Source organism: Cherax quadricarinatus, chromosome 83 (assembly GCF_038502225.1).
Source record: "Cherax quadricarinatus isolate ZL_2023a chromosome 83, ASM3850222v1, whole genome shotgun sequence".
Classification (NCBI taxonomy): Eukaryota; Metazoa; Arthropoda; class Malacostraca; order Decapoda; family Parastacidae; genus Cherax; species Cherax quadricarinatus.
Genome location: NC_091374.1, coordinates 6860709 through 6882588, shown reverse-complemented (window position 1 = coordinate 6882588; position 21880 = coordinate 6860709). Strand labels below are relative to the sequence as shown.

The 21880-nt window shown below is 37.6% G+C and overlaps 1 protein-coding gene across 4 annotated transcripts; it reads left to right on the top strand.

Annotated features, from left to right (window-relative positions):
* The first annotated feature begins 2273 nt into the window (after window positions 1–2273).
* LOC128702198 (secretion-regulating guanine nucleotide exchange factor) lies at window positions 2274–16667 on the top strand. Of its 4 annotated transcripts, none has more exons than XM_053796318.2 (8): window positions 2274–2417; window positions 6173–6261; window positions 8437–8580; window positions 9499–9678; window positions 10599–10808; window positions 11708–11814; window positions 13839–14066; window positions 14724–16667. In XM_053796318.2, the coding sequence occupies exons 2-8, from the start codon at window positions 6193–6195 to the stop codon at window positions 14974–14976; spliced, it is 1191 nt and encodes a 396-aa protein (XP_053652293.1). In that variant the 5' UTR covers window positions 2274–2417; window positions 6173–6192; the 3' UTR covers window positions 14977–16667. The 4 variants fall into 4 exon arrangements, with proteins under 4 accessions (XP_053652293.1, XP_053652296.1, XP_053652295.1 ...); XM_053796321.2 differs by lacking the exon at window positions 2274–2417 and adding an exon at window positions 2435–2482; XM_053796320.2 differs by lacking the exon at window positions 2274–2417 and adding an exon at window positions 2525–2567.
* Window positions 16668–21880: the final 5213 nt, after the last annotated feature.

Below are 21880 nucleotides of genomic sequence, written 5' to 3'. Positions count from 1 at the left end.
TAGTGTTGTGATGTATATTGTATAGTGTTGTGATGTATATTGTGTAGTGTTGTGATGTATATTGTATAGTGTTGTGATGTATATTGTATAGTGTTGTGATGTATATTGTATAGTGTTGTGATGTATATTGTATAGTGTTGTGATGTATATTGTATAGTGTTGTGATGTATATTGTATAGTGTTGTGATGTATATTGTGTAGTGTTGTGATGTATATTGTATAGTGTTGTGATGTATATTGTATAGTGTTGTGATGTATATTGTATAGTGTTGTGATGTATATTGTATAGTGTTGTGATGTATATTGTATAGTGTTGTGATGTATATTGTGTAGTGTTGTGATGTATATTGTGTAGTGTTGTGATGTATATTGTATAGTGTTGTGATGTATATTGTATAGTGTTGTGATGTATATTGTATAGTGTTGTGATGTATATTGTATAGTGTGATGTATATTGTGTAGTGTTGTGATGTATATTGTATAGTGTTGTGATGTATATTGTATAGTGTTGTGATGTATATTGTGTAGTGTTGTGATGTATATTGTGTAGTGTTGTGATGTATATTGTGTAGTGTTGTGATGTATATTGTGTAGTGTTGTGATTTGTTTTGTATGTTGTGTAATGTGATATATTTTGTGTTGAGTTATGGTAAGATAAGATTTCTTCTGATTTTTGACCCTGGAGGGTTAGCCACCCAGGATAACCCAGAAAGTCAGTGCGTCATCGAGGACTGTCTAACTTAATTTCCATTGGGGTCCTCAAACTTGTCCCCCAGGATGCGACCCACACCAGTCGACTAACACCCAGGTACCTACTTGCTGCTAGGTGAACAGGACAACAGGTGTAAGAAAACACGTCGAAATGTTTCTGCCTCCCCGGGAATCGAACCCGGACCCTCCGTGTGTGAACGAGAGCTTTGGCAGCCAGGCCTGGAGACCTGGAGTTTACCTGGAGAGAGTTTCGGGGGTCAACGCCCCCGCGGCCCGGTCTGTGACCAGGCCCCCTGGTGGATCAGCGCCTGATCAACCAGGCTGTTGCTGCTGGCTGCACGCAAACCAACGTACGAGCCACAGCCCGGCTGGTCAGGAACTGACTTTAGGTGCTTGTCCAGTGCCAGCTTGAAGACTGCCAGGGGTCTGTTGGTAATCCCCCTTATGTGTGCTGGGAGGCAGTTGAACAGTCTCGGGCCCCTGACACTTATTGTATGGTCTCTTAACGTGCTAGTGACACCCCTGCTTTTCATTGGGGGGATGGTGCATCGTCTGCCAAGTCTTTTGCTTTCGTAGTGAGTGATTTTCGTGTGCAAGTTCGGTACTAGTCCCTCTAGGATTTTCCAGGTGTATATAATCATGTATCTCTCCCGCCTGCGTTCCAGGGAATACAGGTTTAGGAACCTCAAGCGCTCCCAGTAATTGAGGTGTTTTATCTCCGTTATGCGCGCCGTGAAAGATCTCTGTACATTTTCTAGGTCGGCAATTTCACGGGATGTTTTGGTGTAAAAGTGGATGAAAAGGCTTCGAGGAAGAATATTTTTGGATATCTTTCTGAAGCCATTTGAATATTCCCCAAGAGGTATGGACCTGACTAACTACTAGGTCAGATGCTTAAGCTGGTGGAGAGTATTGGAGCTGCCTCACAAAGACCAGTAGACCTGTTGCAGTGTTCCTTATTTCTTATGATCTTATGTTCTTATGAGGGCAAATATTCTATTAGTGGGATGGATCTGTGAAAGACCTGCCTAGTATGGGCCAACAGGCCTGCTGCAGTGTTTCTCCTTTCTTATGTTCTTATGTTCTTAAAAGATTTTATATTATCTATCTATCTATCTATCTATCTATCTATCTATCTATCTCTATCGATATATATATATATATATATATATATATATATATATATATATATATATATATATATATATATATATATATATATATATAAATTTATTAACAGCCTTCAATTGAGAAGGGAAGGTTTAACTAAAGAAGACCCCTCAGGGAAGGTTCCTTGATGTTGGTGAGGGGCTCTTGATTTAGGGAATTGGATCTGTGCTCCAGTTCCCCGAATTAAGCCTGAATGCCTTCCACATCCCCCCCCAGGCGCTGTATAATCCTACAGGTTTAGCGCTTCCCCCTTAATTATAATAATAATAATAATAATAATAACTAAAGAAGAAAACGCGTTTATCATGATTCACACAATACCGTTTTTCTAGAAAACTGAGTGGGAGGAGTGGGGGAAATAAAGAATGGTAGGGGGTTAATGGTAAAGGGTGCTGAGGTAGGAGGTGGTGTAAGGGTAACGGTAATGGTTATGGGAGAACCACCATTACCATCGTCAGATAAACAGATGGTTGGTGGTGAGTGTCAAGGACGAGTGGAGGGTGGCTCATAGAGGAGGAACCACGCCCTTACTGAGGGTGAGTGTGACCTGGTGACCACACCATGTTGGTGACCACACCATGATGGTGACCACACCATGCTGGTAGTGATCCACACCCACTATGAACCACACTATAACAGCCACTCACACCTCCCCCACCACCACCTACAAATACCTTAAAGAGAGAGTACTCGTCACTGGCTCTTATCTCAACACACTTGCTTGCTGTTTCTCTCATTTTATCTAGTGATATGTGCTTGTAGAAGCCATTTATAGTTGTGTGAGTGGTGATAGTGGGAATTTTCACATTTTTTTTTTTTGGTCATGTCTTGGTGCCCGACACATGAAGTGATATTAGCAATGTTAAAATAATTAACAAATCCCAGAGTGATTTGTTCTTCAGATTAGCACAAGGGATGAAATTTGTGCATAGGTATTATGTCAGACTCAGTCCATGTTAGTCCTGTCAAGGCAGGTACTGATGCAGTGGTATAATTTACCACTGTTGTGTCGCTTATTACAAGTCCACGATTATTTTTCTATGTATTTTTTTATATATTTGTAAAAAAATAGGGCAGTACTAAGTACTACTGGTCATAGAATTACCACCTGTTGCTACTGTCAGGGTATTAAGGTATTAATAATGCCTAACCCAGCAATAAGCCAGATCAAGACAAACCACTAGTAACACCACTAGTAAGTTTATTTAGGCACATGTATATATAAGTATAATTATCATACATAGTGTAAATTACCTAAGATAACCCTAAAAAAACATGTCCGACATTGCTGTCTGAGTTACCATAATACACAACCATAGCTGTCTTTGTTGAGTTTTTGGCTGTTAGAGCTGTATATCCCCTGGTGAGGGGCTCTTGATCTAGGGAATTGGATCTGTGCTCCAGTTCCCTGAATTCAGCCTGAATGCTGGCCCCCCCAAGCAATGTATAATCCATATGGGTTTAGCGCTCTCTGATAATACTAACAGACCTTTATATAGTGCACCTCCCATTGACCATGAACCACTGCTATGAGAAGAATGCCAAGCACTATATCCTCACTGGAGGCAGCATCAGAAAAATAATTTCAGCGTAATTTTGAAAAATTTGTAAAAATATTTGCAGTTGGTCGTCCTCTTTTAAGTGATGCGTTCTATATGTACTGCATCATTTATTGATTTAGTGCTTCCCCCTGAATATAATCTAAGCACAGTACCAAATCAAGGATCCTAATGGAGATAAGTCACTTTCTGTCTTTTGGGTCTGACTTTTTTGGGTTATCCTACGTAATCTACACATATGCTGCTATGTAGTGACTGTATTTGCGTACCTGTACCTGAATAAACCTACTGTGGATGCTTTCACATGTTTTCTGATATCTTTATTATAGCTTAGATTTTCATACTCAATTACTGTACAATCTTGTTCCACCCCACACCCCCATTACCCTTTGTGAAGTTTATGTATCTGCTAGTTTTATTATCTTTAACAGTGCTGTTCAGCACAAAATAATCCTTGTTTGTTTAAAGTGTCTTTAATGAATATTTAATTGAAGTTTTGAGGCTAGAAATTTATGCTAATTCCTCAGCAAGCTAAGGTTCAGTATCCATTTAAGAGCATGTAATTGTAAGTTTTACATAAATTAGGCAAGGTTATATTGGTTAGAATGCAAAACAGATGCAATATATGACTACTTTATCAGAGTGCTTTCATGATGACTTGTGATATGGAATTCAAGGAGGTAGATTTGATAACTATTTAAATAGGATGGGAAGGAGGGATAAAGGAGGTAGGGATCATTTCTCATGGCACATGCTTAAGTATTTTGAGGTTCAGTTCTCTATGATGAGTGTGTATTTTTAGCAAGATTATTGGGATATGCACAGAGGGGTGACTGGGAGAGAGGGTATTACAGAGACCTGAAGGTGCTGACCTACTTTAAGGTAGGAGAACCATGGGTCTCTTCTTTGGAGATGGAGTTAAGTCACTATTATAGCATATAAAAGACCCTCGCTTTCCTTGAGACAGTTATAGGTCAAATTAGGTTAGGGTATAATTACAGTAAAGGATGATGCATGTTTGCAAATCCATCATGTTGATTTTATTTGGATTATTAACTCATAGAGTTAGTAGCCAAAGATATCTCAACAAAGTCATATTCATCTGATTGTCTGGCAGATTTGTAATGGTAAAATTTCATGATGCCACTCCACAACAGCCACTAACACTTAGGTACCTACTGACTCCTAGGTGAATAGGAAAAGGGTGGCAGGTGTAACGAAACATGCCCATTTTTTCCATTTGTCTGGGGATTAAATACCAATCCCCCAGTTGTAAACTGAGGCTGCTGTCAGTCGAGTCATTAGCATGCATCTGTAAGCTGTAATGTGTTTTCTGACTGACTTTAAGTTTATGTATGGGCTCTAGAAACTATTGCATAACTAACAGTCGTACAAAAATTTAGGATTAAAATAAGAAAACTCGCTGCAGTACGTATATGTATCGGACTTTTAAAAGCTTTTGACTTTAATGTTCTTATTACCTATCTTTCCTAGTATATACTGTTTATACTTAAGCAAGTAAGTTCATTTAGGTACAGGTACACAAGTACAATTATCATACATAGTGCAAATTACCTAGGATAACCCAAACAAGTCAGACAGTGACCTTCAAGAATTGAAAACTTACATGAGCTTTTAGAACAATCAAACAAATGAACTAATAGAACAAACGAACTTTATTTGTGTAAAGTCGAGTACAGTATACTATTATAAAATTAGGGTAATTGACATGTATAAACTACATTATAGAAAGCCCCTTGTTATACAAGGCATATGATTTCAGGCAGCCTTGAGAGAAACTTATGATTACTAGTGCATGATAATAAGAATACACCTAGCTTTTATTATATTGGAGGTATTTAGTAATTCAGTAAAAGAAATTCTAATTAGTGATATATATTAAGGATGAAGCTAGGTACACAAGTTGAAGGAATGCTAGACAAGAGCAGGGACAATATAGGAAGAAAGACTTGTTCAGCATAATAAATTGTTAGGGTTACATTATGGTAATGCATTTTTTTAACAATATCTTCGACTAGTAATTAAAAAATGAATGCTGTTTTAGAAATGGAAGTTCCGAGTTCAAATAAAAAAAAGAGCTGGCAGTGCTAGGAAATGTCAGTCTTTAGGCTTTTTTGTAGATAGTACATGGATTCCTGACTCAGGCTAGCTGATCTATTGATCTACCTGTCATTAACTCTTACTGCTTTGTAAATGAAAATTATTTTCAGTTAAATCTGGTTAAATGATGTAATTAGAGTATGCATCTTAAATATGCTAGGTATACCATCATTGTGCTTAAGGTTAGAATGGGGCATTCTGTATTTTTGAAACCATAATGCCTGCCAGGTTGCTTATTGACATTGCAAGCTGGTTTAAAAGACCTTTTATCATGTTGTTTCATGTACACAAGGCTTTATAAAGTCTCCTGTAAATGAAATGTGATAATGCTATTTGTCTTTTTAACCACTTGTCAGCTATACTATTCTCCAAGGGCTTTTATCATTCTTATTGTATGACTTACATTATCAGTTTTATCTAGTTACTGTATCTACGTTGAATTTGAGAATATTGGGGATAATATAATTTATCAATATGTTTATAAGTTAAATGTTTTTAATTGATGTGAAAATTAAAGCAAGAGGATTACATTTACCTAATTTTTTATTTTGTTTGCTAGAATTTATTTTTTTCTTTCCTATTTTCATATGTGAATGTCTGTTCCTTCATAGATGAAGTGTGATACTTGAAAATGACAGCCTTATATGCCTGGGGAGCAAATAGCCACGGGCAGCTTGGCCTGGGCTTTGTCAGTGAGCAGGTTTGTAAAAATGTTTTATTTGATTTTCCATATTTATCATTAAAGTGACGTAAAACATAATTACAGTGGACCCCCGGTATTCGATATTAATCCGTTCCTGAGAGCTCATCGTATACCAAAATTATCGAAAGGCGAATTAATTTTCCCCATAAGAAATAATGGAAATCAAATTAATCCGTGCAAGACACCCAAAAGTATGAAAATTTTTTTTTTACCACATGAAATATTAAGTTTAATGCACACAAACTGAAGAAGACATGCACAGTTAGTAGTACTCTATTAACAATAGAATACATGACACTTACCTTTAATGAAGATCTGGTGATGATTGATGGGATGGGAGGAGGGGAGAGTGTCGGACTTATTGTTTAGAAGGGGAATCCCCTTCCATTAGGACTTGAGGTAGCAAGTCCTTTTCCGGGGTTACTTCCCTTCTTCTTTTAATGCCACTAGGACCAGCTTGAGTCACTGGACCTCTGTCGCACAACAAATCTGTCCATAGAGCTCTGTACCTCCTGTTCCTTTACGATTTGTCTAAAATGGGCCACAACATTGTCATTGTAATATCACCAGCATGGCTTGCAATAGCTGTGTTAGGATGATTTTCATCCATAAAAGTTTGCAGTTCAACCCACTTTGCACACACATTTCCTTAATTTTTGAAGTAGGCACAATGGATTCCACAACTGGCATAGGCTTCTCAGGGTTAGCCCCAAACCCTTCAAAATCTTTCTTAATTTCCATACTAAGTCTCACCCTTTTTACCACAGGGTTGGCACTAGAAGCTTTCTTGGGGCCCATGGTGACTTATTTTGCAGAAACAAGCACCGAAAACACTGTGATAATATGGAATGTACCGAATGTATCCTTAGATGCGAGCACACTGGCTGGCTTGTAAACACTGGCACACACGTGGACACGTCTTGGACGAATCGCGTGTGGCGGGTTTTTTAATGAGAAGCGAGGCAAAATTTTTGCGTTAAAATGTATCGAATACCGGATTTATCGGATACCGATGTCATCGAATACCGGGGGTCCACTGTACTTGGTACTATTATACTATATAGGAAAATTATTTTAAATGTACAGTAGAGTACATGAATTTGCTTTTGTTTATTTTAATAAATACTGTGCTGTATACAGTACAGTGCATAAATTTATTTCTGGGATCACTGTCCCAGTACCTTCATTTACTGTAATTTGATTTTACAACTCTAAATATTAATGAATAAATTGAAACATTATTGTTTTGGTTTCTGAGTGCATTCATCATTGTTCACCACAATTCTTCCTACTTATTAATAAACATTGGACTTTATATGAATTCATTGGTGTACCCTGTCTTCTTTAATACAGAAGCGTGATAATGGCTAAAGCCTTTTCATGCATGCATGCCTTTGCAACATTACACTTTATACTTATACCCATTCTGTTCTGTAGCTCAATCACTAGCACTCTCAGCTCACATGCTGAGGTCCAGGGATCGATTCCTGGTATGGCTGGAAAACATTAGGATGTGTTTCTGTAAGACACCTGTCTCTGTTCGCCCATCGGTAAAATGGGTACTTATGCATTAATCGATTGGTGTGGGTCGCATCCTGGGACAAAATTGACCTAATTTGCCTGAAATGCTATATAGCTAGACCTGTACAGTACCTTGTACATGTACTTGTAGAAATAGATATTATTATTATTACGTATTAATCTGGCCAATACATACGTCTATATTTTCTTGCTTTCATTTTTGTCTCATTCTTGGTTTCTTTCATCTTTCCCTTCAGGTGATTTGCCTTATTGCCATTGAAAGGCTCTTGATTCATAGAATTGGACTTACCTTTTCTTGGATCAAAGCTGACTGCTTCGTATTCCTATATAACCCCTACGATTTTAGCGCTTTCCCTATGAAATTAATATTTCCTCGTGCTTGCTCGATTCACTAATAATTTCTTTTCACAAGCATGTTCCATCTATAAAATGTCATGTATGATTTTGAATCACTTGTATTTTTTTTAAGACACTCCTGATTATGTGTATTCAAATATTGTACACATGTATAGGCTTTCTTTGTACTTAATGATATTTTATTACATATAAATCACATATTGTATATTATGCAAAGAAATCAAAATTTAAATTTAGTGTGTTTTATTAATTAATATGCATTGTAACATACAGGTGACTATGCCTACACGTGTAGAGGACCTCCCTGACAACATAAGTGAGCCTTGTATACGTACTGCTGTTGGAGGAGGAGGTCACACCTTCCTACTCACTGCTCAGGGTAGACTTTTTGGTGCTGGATGGAATACCAGTGGACAGGTACTGTACATTCTTTATTTGAAAAATAACAAGCTTCCAGTAGATGCTTCTCTGCCCAGGCATATGGTGTAAATCTTTCATGTTTCAAGCTGACTGAAAAGAGCTCTCCAAGAAGAGCTTTAGGTCTAGGTCAGCATTTGTATTCACTGTCCCCCTGAATGTTGAGTAAATATAGTAGAATACACGAATGGTTATGTTATATAGGTTTTTCTGTTTGGACAGTGCTGTGTGACCCTAAAGGGTTTAGCGCTTAGTTATGATTATAAAAAAAAAATATGTTTGGATCCTGAGTGCGAGCTGATTTTTATGGCAGCTCGTTGTGTTATTTGTTTTAGAAAGCTTTCTTATAAACCCTCAAGCACATACATCGTAGGTGAGATATGATTATATTAATTTAGTATAATGTGAGTAGTGACAATTTGGGTATATAGTAGGAAATCTTAGAGCGATACACAATGCTCTTTTTTTTTTTTTGTTAGATTTGTGAACAGTATTGAATTCCATTCTAGGATTTTTCCTGACTTATATAGTTATTGTAAATATTTTTTTATTTGTTTCTTCTCCCAAGTATCTAGGCAAAAACTTTAATGCCTCTACACATTGTGAAGCTTAAAACACTTATGCACCAACATTATTACTGCCAAGGAATGATTAGGGTTGAGAAGATGTGATGGTTGCAGTTATTCAAGACACTCAAAATATTGCAATGTAGAGCGCACTAGACTAGGAGACTAAGGATACCTTTATTGATCACCTTAATGTAATGGAACTATATCTAGTTAGCAAATTAGTGTATACTAATTTAACTAAATGAAAATAGGTGATTCTTGTGCTATGTGTGGAGTCTCATTTTATTTATATAATTCTGCTGTATCTGTTAAATTTTATACATAATTGTCTAATCTTGCCTATAAACAGGTTGGTGATGGAACTCAAGTGCGTGCTGTGTCAGGTTTCCAACTTATAAGGGGGTTGGAGGGCCATCATATGATTGGTGCTGCATGTGGATGGGCTCACTCTATTGCCCTTAGCCAATCCGGACAAGTCTGGGTTTGGGGGTCAAACAGTCATGGCCAGCTGGGGCTTCCGAAGGATGAGGTGAGATTGATAATTCCTGTATAAATTTTAATAAAATATGTATTCATACCCTTTAATGGCATAAAAAAAAAACTTGCCTGAAGATAAAACAAAACACAGGATGAGTACTCTTTTATTTTGGCCTCACACTGAGGCCCTCAATGCTCTTATATGGGTGTGAAGCATGGGTGGTGAATGCTGCAAAAAGGAGAAGCCTGGAGGCAGTGGAGATGTCACATCTGAGGGCAATGTGTGGTATGAATATAATGCAGAGAATTCATAGTTTGGAAATTAGAAGAAGGTGTGGGATTACCAAAACTATTATCCAGATGGCTGAGGAGGGGTTGTTGAGGTGGTTCGGACATGTAGAGAGGATGGAACAAAATAGAACGATTTTGAGAGTGTATAAATCTGTAGTGGAGGGAAGGCCGGGTAGGGGTCGGCCTAGGAAAGGTTGGAGAGAGGGGGGTATGGTTTTGTATGCAAGGGGCCTGGACTTCCAGCAAGCATGTGAGAGCATGTTAGATAGGAGCAAATGGAGACAAGTGGTTTTTAGGACTTGACGTTCTGTTGGAGTGTGAGCAAGGTATCATTTATGAAGGGATTCAGGGAAACTGGCAGGCCGGATTTGAGTCCTGGAGATGGGAAGTACAGTGCCTGCATTCTGAAGGAGGGGTGTTAATGTTGCAGTTTTATAACTGTAGTGTAAGTGAGCCTCTGATGGAGTGAATGATTATGAAAGTTTTTCTTTTTTGGACCACTCTGCCTTTGTGGGAGACGGCCAGTTTGTTAATAAATAATAATATAAAATACTGAGGCACTCTTCTGTCTTATCCATGTTGGTGTATTAATTATGCCTTTTACATTTGGGGATGCCTTTTAATATTGCATTTTTTTTTTAAATTTTGTAATAAAATGTATAATAGTAAATTTTGCTGTAGGTGCCTTTCACAAGCCTTCCTATCTGCTTGGATCTGACGAATGTGGTGAGTGTTTCTGCTGGATTGCGTCATACTGCTGTTGCAACACGGGATGGAAGAGTTTATACCTGGGGCCATGGTCATCGTGGACAACTTGGACACATAGACAGTGAAGGACAATTAGTTAAGTTACAACCAACCCCAAGAATTGTGGATCACATCGAGGGAAAGGTAAGTCTGTATCAACTAACACTTGAAAGCAATACATAATGGAAGAATTATAATAAAGATCTTTCATTGGTGTAAGAGTCTAGTACTGGTATTCTCAGTTATGGGCTGTATGAACCTTATGGTCAGTGAGTTAAATTAATGTTATCCATGATTTTGATTAAAGAATTAAATTGAAATTTTTGCACATTTTGATCTATTTCAAGTGTTAATACTGTGTATTGACAGTGATAAGTAGATAATTTGTGAATTTGAAATATTAGCATTGTGTTGTCCATGTGCAAAATGAGTAGTAACTATATAACTACAGGTCGTCTTCTTTCAACGCACCAGCCGTATCCCACCGAGGTGGGGTGGCCCAAAAGGAAAAACAAAAGTTTCTCCTTTTAAATTTAGTAATATATACAGGAGAAGGGGTTACTAGCCCCTTGCTCCCAGCATTTTAGTTGCCTCTTACGACACACATGGCTTACGGAGGAAGAATTCTGTTCCACTTCCCCATGGAGAATAACTACAGGTATATCTAATAATTTGTTACTCCCGGGAAACTTCCCACCAAGGAAATGGACATATTAAAAAAGATTTAAGGTCTCCTAACATAATCCATCCTCGATTCCCCATATACCATCATGGTATCCATCCTGTTTATAATCTTACTTTGTGTTTCCATAATGTGTGGCTACAACTCAAGTGTGTGTATTTTACTCATGTCCTTTTTTTTTTCTCCTTTAAGTCATTCTCAATACCTTTGAATGTCCACACGATACTTCTAATTTGGCGGATGGACATAAGCATTTTGCAGAGTGGTAAAGCTAAATGACACTTGCAGTATTTGCCAGGCAAATCTTGAAAGATACCTTTTTCAAAAATTTTAACAAATTTCATCTTCATTCTTCCTGTAGGTTCTAAGTGTTGTGTGTGGACAGAGCACAACATATGCTCTCACTGTTGAGGGCCATGTTTTAGCCTGGGGAGATAACAAATGGGGGCAACTTGCACATGACCCAAGGTGAGGATCTTTATATTATCTTTTTTTAAAAACATAGATTGGCATTTGCATAACATTCAAGCTCTATTGTTTTTGCTGTTTTTTCCACATGTGATATACCTGGAGAGGGTTTTAGGGATCACTGCCTCCTTGGCTCAGTCTGTGATCAGGCCACATGGTGAATCAGAGCCTGATCAACCAGGCTGTTACTGTTGGCTGAACGCAAAGCGACATACAAACCACAGCTCGGCTCATCAGGTACTGGCCATCTGGACTAGTCTTATTTCCTTGTCTCACTCGGTGGTTTTTGTAGTAGTATTACCAGTAAGTGTAAAATCTCTTAAGAAATGCTAAAACGAAATGTATTTCATAAAGTGATCAACCTGATTGGGTTATTCAGCACCGGGCATGGTGGAGGTTCTGCCCTTCATTCACTAATTGAGGCTAACTCTGACCAGTCAGGCTGGTGAAGGCCACACAGTGGAAACATAAGTAAAAACCGATAGCACCCACATCAAACTCGTGTACGTGTATTGAAAATGACTTGTAAACCAAAAAATTGAAAAAGAAAGTACAGTACTCCACAAAAACAAATTAGATAAACCAGATGTAAACAGCTTGTAAATTGAACTGATATGTTGGTGAATGAGACATACCAGGATCCAGAATATGGAAGGAAGCTACACGGAGATGAGTTTCTTTCTTGAGCTCATTCTAAAGCAGTCTTCTGTCTCAGAGACTTAGACGCACATACATTGATGCATCTTTGGGAAGTGATGAACCCTGTGTGCACTACAGACAAGCATCAAGTTAGATGAGCTCTGCAAGATGGATGTCTCTCAACAATAATCATTGGCTGAGACTATTTTCTCTAGGTTGAGGGTAAATGCAATTATAATTAAAGCACCAAGACTTAAGGTGAAAAAGCAGAAGCCATTTTTTTAACGTTTAGCTGTTTCCCACTGAGGTAGGGTGGCCCAAAAAAGAAGAAATACTTTCACCATCACTGTCTTGCCAGAGGGGCACCAATACTACAGTTCAAAACTGCAAATGCCCCACCCTTCCCATCTCCATAACCCAAGTCCAGCTAACTTGTTTTCCTAAATCCCTTCATAAATGTTATGTTGATAACACTCCAACAGCAAGTCATCATAAAAAACACTCGTCTCCACTCACTCCTATTTAGCATTCTCATGGACTTCTATCTAGCATGCCATGGGCACACAGTTAAAATGTGCCCCACATTCAGCATCACCCCACAAGTCAGTGAGGCAGGAGTCAGTTAAAGGCAGTGTGATCATTTTTTTTTTCTATAGACTGTTTTAAAAGCTCTCTGAATTCATTTCATTACTGGTATGATAAAAATTTGTTTTTAGGTTTCTGCAACCCTGTTGTTGAAATTTTGGATACTTCCTATGTTTTTAATTGCATTTGGGGTTGGCAGGGTTATAGTACATCTTAAATAATTGCTAATCAAAAGTTCTTTGATATGTATTTGCTGTCGTAGAATAGTTTTCGTTAATGGATGTGCTGTTGGAATGTGAGTGAGGTAACTTTTATTAAGGGATTCAGGGAAGCAGCCAGACAAGAGTTCTGAAGGTCAGAAGGGCAGTGGTTACACTCTGAAAAGGGGTGAAGATGTTGTAATTGGAGGGTAGTCTAAATGTGATGTCAATACACTTCTTGAAATATGGCATTTGAATGAATGATGGTGCATGCGTTTTCTTCTTTGGTTCACTTTGTCTTGACGGGAGACTGCCGTTTAGTATTGCTGCCATGTAGCCTGTGGTAGTTTTATAAACTGCCTCGGTGGTTGACGGCCCATTTGTTGAAAAAAAAAAAAAAAAAAAAAAAAAATTCATAATTTTTGTGTATGTACCTTTTTACTCAGACTGACATAGCTTCCTTTAAAATTGATCAAAATGTCATAATAAAAGGGTCTTTAAGTAGGAGCTATAATTGTGTTATGCAGGAGTTTTAGCCATATAATTTTTAAGTTGTAATGTCACTGCTATTTGTACTGTACAGCTTTCACAAATTAACAGGAATGTGGCCTACTTCACTTGTCCCTTGACAATCCCACATAACTACTTTGGTGGTGAACGTGTAACATGGCTGCGAGCTGGCTGGACACACTGTGTAGTGGGTGTGACATCTGGTGCTGTCTATGTTTGGGGCAGAGCAGATTATGGTCAACTTGGACCTTCAGAAGATGAGAAAGATGATTCCAGCTCAGATACTGCAGCAAGTGAAGTTCTTAGAAAGCGTTGCAGGTAACTCTTGCATTCTTAAGGGTTGTGAAATATTTTAATTACTGGCTTTAATAAAATTTTAGTTATAAAAACAGACTCAGACACATGCATAGCATTGGCCAACAGAGGCTCCAGTTCACATTTTAAAATATGCTTTTTAACTAATTTTGGTACGCTGAATACAAATCTGAATTTAGTTTTGCCCCAACACTTGCAGTGAAATAGAACCCACTGTGAAATATTTCACCAAGACATAGTCATCATGGAGAATAGATATCAGGGAAATCTGACTACTGCTGGACACTGGTGCAGGAGGAATAGTCAACACGAGCAAGAAAGCCTGAAAACTGTGATGTTATTGTTTAAATTCATGACTATGGAAATTTGTTATTTGCTGGAATTGCCAGTGATCAAAGTAGCACACAAGCTATTTTTATTCAAACCACAACTGAGCTTTGGCTATCCCCTTTTCATCACTATTGGTTGTGAGAGAGGATGCCTGAGCAACTGCATATCGGATGCTTAACTTATACACTGTATCATGGAGAGGTGCCTAGGATCACTGATAATTATTAGGTTATGCATTACCAAGTCACAAACTGTTTGGGACTGTATCTTGCTACTGTAAAGGAACATTTTATCTATTTTTTTTTTAAGCAAGGTTACTTTCTGTTGCAGATATATTCCAAACTGCTTGAACCTCAACCACAGTATACGAGGTGTGGCATGTGGATCAGAGCATAATCTTGCAATAACTGGTAGTGCTGGTGAAAGCACTTCACTCTACACGTGGGGATGGAATGAACATGGGAACTGTGGGGATGGCACCACAACCAACGTTCATCGCCCATCAAGGGTTTCGCTTCCAGGAAACCTACAAATTATAGGAGCTGGCTCAGGGCACTCATTTGCCCTTGTTAAGCTCTTTTAATATTTCTCTTTACTGCAAGAAGAGACTTCAGATAAGTTTGGATGATAGATTGTGCATTTCTAGTGGGGTGTGTTGTGTGTATTGAGAGGCTTTATATTCAGCTAATAAATGATGTGGGTTCTTGTTTGCTTTAAATACAGTACCACGTTTGGAAAATAGTGGTTAGGAATTTTGTGTGTTATAAGAGTGTTATTTTAACATCTATAGTGAATATCAACTGCATATTTTACTTGTTTTTGATAAGCTCATGATAATTCGAAGTTTTGTTATTGGCATAAACTACCATTACTCTTTTAAAATAAACATTGGTTTTACTTTCATCATTAAGACTAAAATATGATTCACATGATCATCAAGATGTCAACAACATCTTGGTTGACAGAGTATTAGCATGAGTCAGATGATTTGTACATAACCTGAAGTCTTTCCCATAGTATTTAAACAAGGCCATGGACATACATTTTTGAATGATTCACATACATTATAAAATTACCGTAGGCATAAAGACTCGCATTGCAAATCAAGCTTTTACTTTAAATGTTGAACTTGGGATTATGCTTTATTAAGCTCAAAAAAACCAGCCTTGGAATGGGTGAGATTGAGGCCATGGAGAGTGAGTCCTAAAACTTCAGGACTCGCTTGCCATTGGCTCAAATCTTGGCCATTCTGTGGTTTGTTTGGAATTGTGTTATTTTGATTTTGTGAGTAATTTATCAAGGTCAGTCCTGACCAAGGATTGAGCTTACTCAGGACTTGGTAATGCTCATTCCTGAGCAAAATGTTTTAAATAAAGACCTGATATGTATTGTGGCTTTATTCCTACTTGTCGGCTTGTTGCCCCAGTCACCACTGTAAAACTAGTCTTCATCATATGTACATATACATCATCACTTGAGAATTTGTACTTGTATTCCTTAGAGTGGAATGCCTTGAAAAATGTGTTTATATGCAAGTGATAAAAACTTTTTTTAAAATGTTTTTTATATATTTTGTCTTTAAAATAAAACAGGGAATTTTGAACTTCCTCAGGATTTGAAAAGACTTGTATACACTGTATGCCTGTACATGTTTTCATCCAGTCAGTAAAAGAGTGGGGCAAGGGGGGGGGGTTATAGCAGTATTTAATGGGAGTTTGTGGTAAACCATCATTTTAAATGTTACTAGTTGACCATTCTAGAGGTAGACCAACTTTGTAAGCTTTAAAATGAGCAGCTTAAAAATTGTAAGGCAAAAATATTACATGTTCATTTGCTTAGAATCTTTATATGTAACCTGCTTACAGGGTCTTCATTATCCTGTGCACCTCTCTGAAAATAGGCTAAAATTAATTTTATTTATCAGTTCTTTCTTTTAAATCTACTTAGCAGTAAAGTGGTTTATGCACAAGCCACTCCACTCTCAATGTCATGTTCGTTGAGACACCTTGTTTTTGAGGCATATAATAGTTTCATTTAGCAAAAACTTATTGTTGACTTTCTTAATTTAATGTCAAGACTGTATTGTGTCTGTGGTTATGGAAGGTAAAGGAAAGGTGATGCATACCAATCCTTCCTTATGTCCTCTACTTCAAAATACCACAGACCCTAATAGCAATATTCCAAGCATTTACCTACTTTACACATACAAATTTATGAAAGGAGAAATGTTTTTGCACTTTAAGCATAGTTTTACAATGTAATTCTTATACTCTGTTTATTTGTATTGTTTACCTTTAATCCTATTGCAGTTATGCACTCTAAAAAAGTGCCTGTGCACAGTTCTTCTATAACTGAATTAGCAATAACTAACTACCTGTTCATAGACCAAGCAACAGGTAATAGACTGACCTAAATAACCCTCATGGGCTTTGCATATCAGGAAATACTGTATCACTGAAGTTATTAACAGTTTTTTTTTTCAGAGTAGCATACCATTTCTGCTAAGTAATTAATAGTAGTTTTATAATTCATTATTACTCTTGATGAGTTAATGAAAAAAGACCATATTTCAAATCTTGAGTTCAATACATTTTGTTGGAAACTGATATTGACGAGGTTTTGCCCGTTGGTGGTTCCATGGACGAAATATTGTCCATAAAGGATCACATTCTACTGCATTGGTTTTTGTTGTCAGTATTTTGTACCATTTCTCTTCATATCAGGATATAGGCAAGACTATTCCCTAATTGTAGGTTCTCAAACAATATTTCCACTAATTGTCAATAAACAAATGTTTGAGAAACAAGAAATGTTTACCACTTACATTTTTAGTGTCAACAGCGTTTTCACATAGGTGTCAGTATTGATAAACATGAACACGCAGAATGTTGTCATTGTAATCACTGCATGTGTTAAGAGTTACAACAGAGATGGTTTAAAAAAAGACTTTACTAGTTAACTAGGAGCAGTAAAGATGTGAGATAAACCAAGTCTGACGAAAATTTTTAAAAGTAGATTTGTGAATTACTGTGATCGAAGGGAAGTTTTAAACATGTGAGGGGTCATACAGTGCATGGGGAATGAGAGAATAAAGTTTGTTTCAAGGAAGGGAAGGGTAGCTCAAATTCTGTTCATCAAGAATCAGTATCAAGGCAGCACCTTGAACAGTATAAAATGGTCAAGTTGTTTGCTACCCTCAAAGGAGGTGTATGATCCTAATGGGTTTAGTGCTTCACCATGAATATTATTATTATTATTCTTTCTTTCAACGTACCAGCCGTATCCCACCGAGGTGGGGTGGCCCAAAAGAAAAAACTCCTTTTAAATTTAGTAATATATACAGGAGAAGGGGTTACTAGCTCCTTGCTCCCGGCATTTTAGTCGCCTCTTACGACACGCATGGCTTACAGAGGAAGAATTCTGTTCCACTTCCCCATGGAGATAAGAGGAAATAAACAAGAACAAGAATTAGAAAGAAAATAGAAGAAAACCCAGAGGGGTGTGTATATATATGCTTGTACATGTATGTGTAGTGTGACCTAAGTGTAAGTAGAAGTAGCAAGACTTACCTGTAATCTTGCATATTTATGAGACAGACAAAAGACACCAGCAATCCTACCATCATGTAAAACAATTACAGGCTTTCGTTTTACACTCACTTGGCAGGACGGTAGTACCTCCCTGGGCGGTTGCTGTCTACCAACCTACTACCTACATATTATTATTATTATTATTATAATCAAAAGGAAGTGCTAACCATGAATATGATCACTATTTTTACTGCAAAGCCAACTTGCAAAGATGGTGATGAGTGAGTCTGTTCTTCATTACAATTTTGTGTCCCTTGACACACTATCCTTTGCACTTCTCTTACGAAGGTGTTATGAAAAAATCTATGATTACATTAGAGCCTCTTCAATCTTCTGATAACAAAGTATATTTTTCTTCCTGAAAGGACTACAGCTATTTATCTGTTTAATTTTGATTTATGACAATGATTATATTGGGGAAGACAGCACTATGTTAATGACTCACTTAATGACAAATTATAGCAACGCCTCAGGCTGCCTGGGTCTGGTGGGTATCCGTGAGCTTCTGGAATGAGCAAATATGTGGCAGCCAAACTAGCACTAGGTAAGTGTTATTTTATAAAGGCTGTATGCAGTTTTTAGTTTCTGCCTTCAGTATTATTAGAGGATAAAATGCATCAGGTAAGAACTATAATTGAAACAAGATAGTGACTCCCCAGTTTGTGAATCCTGCCTCTGTTGCTGAGCCTAATTTAGGTTTATGTTAAACATTTCTATATTAAATCTGGTATTGTCCTAATGATTTTAAAGTTGAATTGTAACCCAATATGGCTTGTTTTAATTTTGCTTAGAAAGTGCCAAACTAAAAGTTCATGTGGGTGTATTTACTTATATATTGTACAGTATCATATTAATAGTGTTCATACTGAAATTCATTAGTGAATCTTAAAATGGTATAGGGTTTGGTAAATCCATGAGTATAATTAAAAAATATATATGACTGACTTTGTGCAAAAACTGCAAGATCCTCAGGGAATGTTATGGCCATATTTGATTAACCCCTTGACTGTTGCAACCCCCAATCCTGAGGTGTCTCCTGGTGTAGCAAAATTTAAAAAAAAAAAAATATTTTTTTCTTATGAAATGATAGAGAATCTTTTCCCAATTGTAATGACACCACAAAAACGAAATTTGATGGAAAACCGAAGGAATTACGCTCTCGTGAAGTTAGTGACCTCGGCAATATTTACAAATCGGCAATTTTGCCCACTTTGAGCCCTATTTTCGGTTAATTCCATTGTTCCAGTCGACCAAACTCATAGCTATTTCTTTAGAACTCCATTTTTTCTATCGACTGAGTTCAAGAAACTGCCCATTTACCGATTTCAACTACCCAATAACGTGGTCAGAAATTTGCAATTTGGCCAATTTCACGAAAATTAAAAAATATGACAATTTCAAAATAAGGTCCAGAATGAACAATGCAGACATTCCTGGCTCTAAAATAACATTTTCTTTGTTCATCAGTCATGTCTCCAGGCCCCTCTGACATTACTCTTGCTTTCTATTTTTAATTTTTATTCAAACAAAATATAGAAGATTTACTGTTATGCAGATTACTGCAATACTGTAATAATTGTACAAATAATGTAAACCCATTCATGACTGCATATTAGAATGGGTAGTTGGACATTTATTGGACAATGACATTTGTTTACTTTTGAACATCGGCAAAAATCAAACATTTCCCCTACTTTGAGCTCCATTTCCAGGTTCTTTTTATAGTAAAAGCAATCAAAATCACCTCTATTTCTATAATATGTTTTCCATTCTATCAAATGAGACCAAGAAAGCAAGAATACAACCATAAATACGATACGAAAATAGACCACAAAGTTGGCATTTTAATTAAAAAAAACGGTCGGAGTTTTTTTTTCTCATGTACTGCGTGCTCCAGGATTTTTTTATATGGTGCACACTGACCACACAGACTCATTCTCTCGCATGTGGGCCTACCAGCTTTCTCCTGCTTGATTTGAAGCCGCTAGAATTTATGAGTACATGTATACGTATATACGTCAAAAATGGTGGCTCGTAAGACGTATATATACGACCGAAACAGTCAAAGGGTTAAATATTGCTTAAATGACATTAATACAGTATTAAGTTCAATAACTACTGAGAAAATTAAGCACTGTCTTTGGTAAAGCAGTTATTCACCAGAATAGTTTGAGGTTCAGTAAATATGTCTAGTGCATTTTCAGAAATATTCTTACTGGTGTTGATTTTACTCCAAGATTACTAGGTCATAAATATAAGGCCATTTTTCCATCAAGTCATTAATCACATTAATAATGAAATCATGTAAGAAATCTTCAAAGAAGTGATAAGGGTTTTAGCATAGAGATGGCAGGAGGAAGCCTACTACTGGTACATTCACCTCTAACCATTCTTCCAACATGCTATCCATCATTGTCTACATAAACTTGGTGCATGTGTGGCATTTCTACAGAAGCCATGTACACCGATGGTTCTAAGTCTTCTGACGACGTCAGATTCGCAGCAGTGTTTCCGGACAGCGTCGTGCGAGGGCATTTATTATCCCCGTCTAGCATTTTTATGGCTGAATTGTATGCCATTCTCGTAGCACTTATCCACATTGCATCTATGCCTGTGTCACCATTTGTGGTTGTTTCAGACTCCTTTAGTGCTTTACAGGCTATACGAAAATTTGATACACCTCATCCCCTAGTTCTTCGTATCCAACTTTGGTTACGCTGCAAGCAAAAAGATATTGTTTTTTGTTGGGTCCCTGGTCATGTTGACTTACAGGGCAATGAACAGGCAGGCACTGCTGCGCGGTCAGCAGTACATGACCTCCCAGTTTCATAAAGAGGTGTTCCATTCACTGACCATTTTGCTGTAATTGCTATCCACCTTCGCACTCGGCAACAACGTTGGTCTGATCTGCTCCATGATAAACTACATTCTATTAAACCGAGTATAGGTTTTTGGCCGTCTTCTCATCAGTGTCGAGGTTGGGAGGCTACTCTCTCTCATCTTCGTATCTGCCACACTTGTCTTACTCACAGGTATCTCATGGAGAGGCACCCTGTTCCACTCTGAGTATTGTCAGGTTCCAGTTTCTGTTAGCTACATTCTGTTAGACTGCCCACTCTATCAACGAGCACGCAGAATTTACCTCTCTCGTTGTCACTGCTCTACTGCCCTTACTTTACCTTCCCTTCTTGCTGATGGACCCAGACTCTCTTATTGACTTTTTGACAGCAACTGATTTACTGCACAAACTCTGCTGATGATGCCTCTAGTACTACTCACAGCCCTTTCTACCTCAATCTCTTCCTACCCTCTACCCCTGCACTGTCCACTGCCCAGCTGCACTCCATGACCTAATAATCATCCCTCTCCCTCTTGCTACCCAATATCCCTGCATCCTTCTCTGCCTGGTAGTGCTGTATGACTTGTAGGTTTAGTGCTTCTTTTTTTTATTATAATAATCTACAAAAGCCACACATGTGCTTGACCACCCCTCTTCCCCATTCATGTCTCATTCTTTCTGTCCAGAGCCAAATGGCCCACATAGGTTTAACAAATTCCATGAATACAATAGTAATTAATGCTACTTGGAAAAAAGCCTGTTTTTAATTTTTTCCAGACCTTCATCTTTGTTTACATAATGGAAGTCTTGAGAACATTTTGATATTATATAGTCTCTCCATCTGTAAAAGGTTTTAGAGGAAAACATCATTATTAGTTGATACCTATAGTTACATTTGTGACTTGTAAACCACTAAGAGACATTTTCAAATTGTAACCATCCTCTGTTGGATTGCATCCTTTTCAAGGGGGGGGGGGGGCTCCTTGGCGTGGTGAAGAGGCTCTTGGTCTGAGGAATTAGACCTGTTGGTCTCCTTCCTCAGACCGAACCTAATTACC